General features: G+C 45.8%; 1 protein-coding gene across 1 annotated transcript; it reads right to left on the bottom strand.

The window, feature by feature from the left end:
* Positions 1–520: 520 nt before the first annotated feature.
* Positions 521–832, bottom strand: LOC109733246 (uncharacterized). The gene has a single exon (XM_020292444.1). It carries the CDS (start codon positions 830–832, stop codon positions 521–523), a length of 312 nt encoding a protein of 103 aa, XP_020148033.1.
* Positions 833–2,528: the final 1,696 nt, after the last annotated feature.

The raw sequence follows: 2,528 nt of genomic DNA, 5'->3' as shown, positions 1-2,528 counted from the left end.
CGCCAGCGTTTCTGAGACCAAAAGGCATGGTGGCATAGCAAAAACACCCAAATGGGGTGATGAAGGCCGTTTTTATTTCATCTAGCCCATGCAGTTGGATCTGATGGTATCTGGAATACGCATCAAGAAAAGACAAGCGCTCACATCCCGCAGTCGAGTCGACTATCTGATCGATGCAAGGGAGCGGAAAGTGATCTTTCTGGTAGGCCCGATTGATATGCTTGAAGTCAATGCACATACGGAGTGAATTATCCTTCTTGGGGACCATGACGACGTTGGCGAGCCACTCGGAGTGGTATATCTCGCGGATGAACTCCGCTGCTAGGAGCCGAGCCACTTACTTGCCAATCGCCTTCATCTTCTCCGCGGCGGACCGACAAAGATGTTTCCTGACAGGTTTAGCTTTGGAGTCGACACGCAAACGGTGCTCAGCCAGCCCCCTGGTTACACCTAGCATGTCTGATGGTTTCCATGCGAAGATGTCCCGGTTCTCACGGAGGAACTGGATGAGCGCGGCTTCCTATTTACTGTCGAGTGTTGTTGAGATGTGGGTCGGAGCAGCTATGGGATCTTCTGGGTGAATGTGGACTGGTTTCGTCTCGCCGGCCGACAGAAATGCAGATTCAGAAGTAGGCTTCTTGGAATGGAGCAAATCACTCGGATCAGCATTCTTCTTGTATTCTTCTAGCTCCACCACTGCCATTTGATCGTCAGCAATCTTGGACCCCTTCTGGAGGCATTCTTCTGCTCTTTGTCTGTTCCCAGTGACCGTGGTCACACCTTTGGGCCCGGGCATCTTCAGCTTGAGATACACGTAGCATGGACGGGCCATGAAACGTGCATATGTCGGTCTGTCCAGAATGGCATGATAGGCACTGTGGAAATCTACCACTTCGAATGTCAACTTTTCCTTGCGGAAATTCTTTGAATCACCGAAAACCACATCCAAAGCAATCTGCCCGAGTGATTTCGCCTTCTTTCCCGGGATGACTCCGTGGAACTGCATGTTGCTCTGCCTGAGTCGGGACATCGGAATGCCTGATACGTCTCCAACGTATCTATAATTTTTGATTGTTCCATGCTATTATATTATCTATTTTGGATGTTTAATGGGCTTTAATAGGCACTTTTATATTATTTTTGGGACTAACCTACCAACTGAAGGCCCGGTGCAAATTGCAGTTTTTTGCCTATTTCAGTGTTTCGCAGACAAGGAATATCAAACGAAGTCCAAACGGAATGAAACCTTCGGGAGAGTTATTTTTGGAACAAACATGATCCAGAGGACTTGGAGTGGACGTCAAGAAAGAAGCGAGGAGGCCACGAGGCACGGAGGCGCCCCCCCCCCCACCCTCGTGGGCCGCCTCGCAGCTCCACCGACCTACTTCTTCCTCCTATATATACCCATATACCCCGAAAACATCCAAGAGCACCACAAAACCCTATTTCCACCGCCGCAACCTTCTGTACCCGTGAGATCCCATCTTGGGGCCTTTTCCAGCACTCCGCCGGAGGGGGAATCGATCACGGAGGGCTTCTACATCAACACCATAGCCTCTCCGATGATGTGTGAGTAGTTTACCACAGACCTTCGGGTCCATAGTTATTAGCTAGATGGCTTCTTCTCTCTCTTTGGATCTCAATACAAAGTTCTCCTCGATCTTCTTGGAGATCTATTCTATGTAACTCTTTTTGAAGTGTTTGTCGAGATCCGATGAATTGTGGGTTTATGATCAAGATTATCTACGAACAATATTTGAATTTCCTCTGAATTCTTTTATGTATGATTGGTTATCTTTGCAAGTCTCTTCGAATTATCAGTTTGGTTTGGCCTACTAGATTGATCTTTCTTGCAATGGGAGAAGTGCTTGGCTTTGGGTTCAATCTTACGGTGTCCTTTCCCAGTGACAGCAGGGGCAGCAAGGCATGTATTGTATTGTTGCCATCGAGGATAAAAAGATGGGGTTTATATCATATTGCTTGAGTTTATCCCTCTACATCATGTCATCTTGCCTAATGCGTTACTCTGTTCTTATGAACTTAATACTCTAGATGCATGCTGGATAGCGGTCGATGTGTGGAGTAATAGTAGTAGATGCAGAATCGTTTCGGCCTACTTGTCACGGACGTGATGCCTATATACATGATCATGCCTAGATATTCTCATAATTATGCACTTTTCTATCAATTGCTCGACAGTAATTCGTTCACCCATGCTATCTTGAGAGAAGCCACTAGTGAAACCTATGGCCCCCAGGTCTATTTTCCATCATATAAAGTTTCCAATCTATTTTTACTTTGCATTCTTTACTTTTCAATCTATATCATAAAAATACCAAAAATATTTATCTTATTATCTCTATCAGATCTCACTTTTGCAAGTGGCCATGAAGGGATTGACAACCACTTTATCGCGTTTGTTGCAAGGTTCTTATTTGTTTGTGTAGGTACGGGGCGACTTGCGTGTAGTCTCCTACTGGATTGATACCTTGGTTCTCAAAAACTGAGGGAAATACTTACGCTACTTT

The sequence above is a fragment of the Aegilops tauschii genome, chromosome 5 (assembly GCF_002575655.3).
Source record: "Aegilops tauschii subsp. strangulata cultivar AL8/78 chromosome 5, Aet v6.0, whole genome shotgun sequence".
NCBI lineage: Eukaryota > Viridiplantae > Streptophyta > Magnoliopsida > Poales > Poaceae > Aegilops > Aegilops tauschii.
This window is presented reverse-complemented; position numbering and strand designations above follow the sequence as displayed.

Excerpts from the sequence above, each read along its gene's own strand:
- LOC109733246 (XM_020292444.1), bottom strand. The coding sequence starts at position 832 with ATGGCCCGTCCATGCTACGTGTATCTCAAGCTGAAGATGCCCGGGCCC.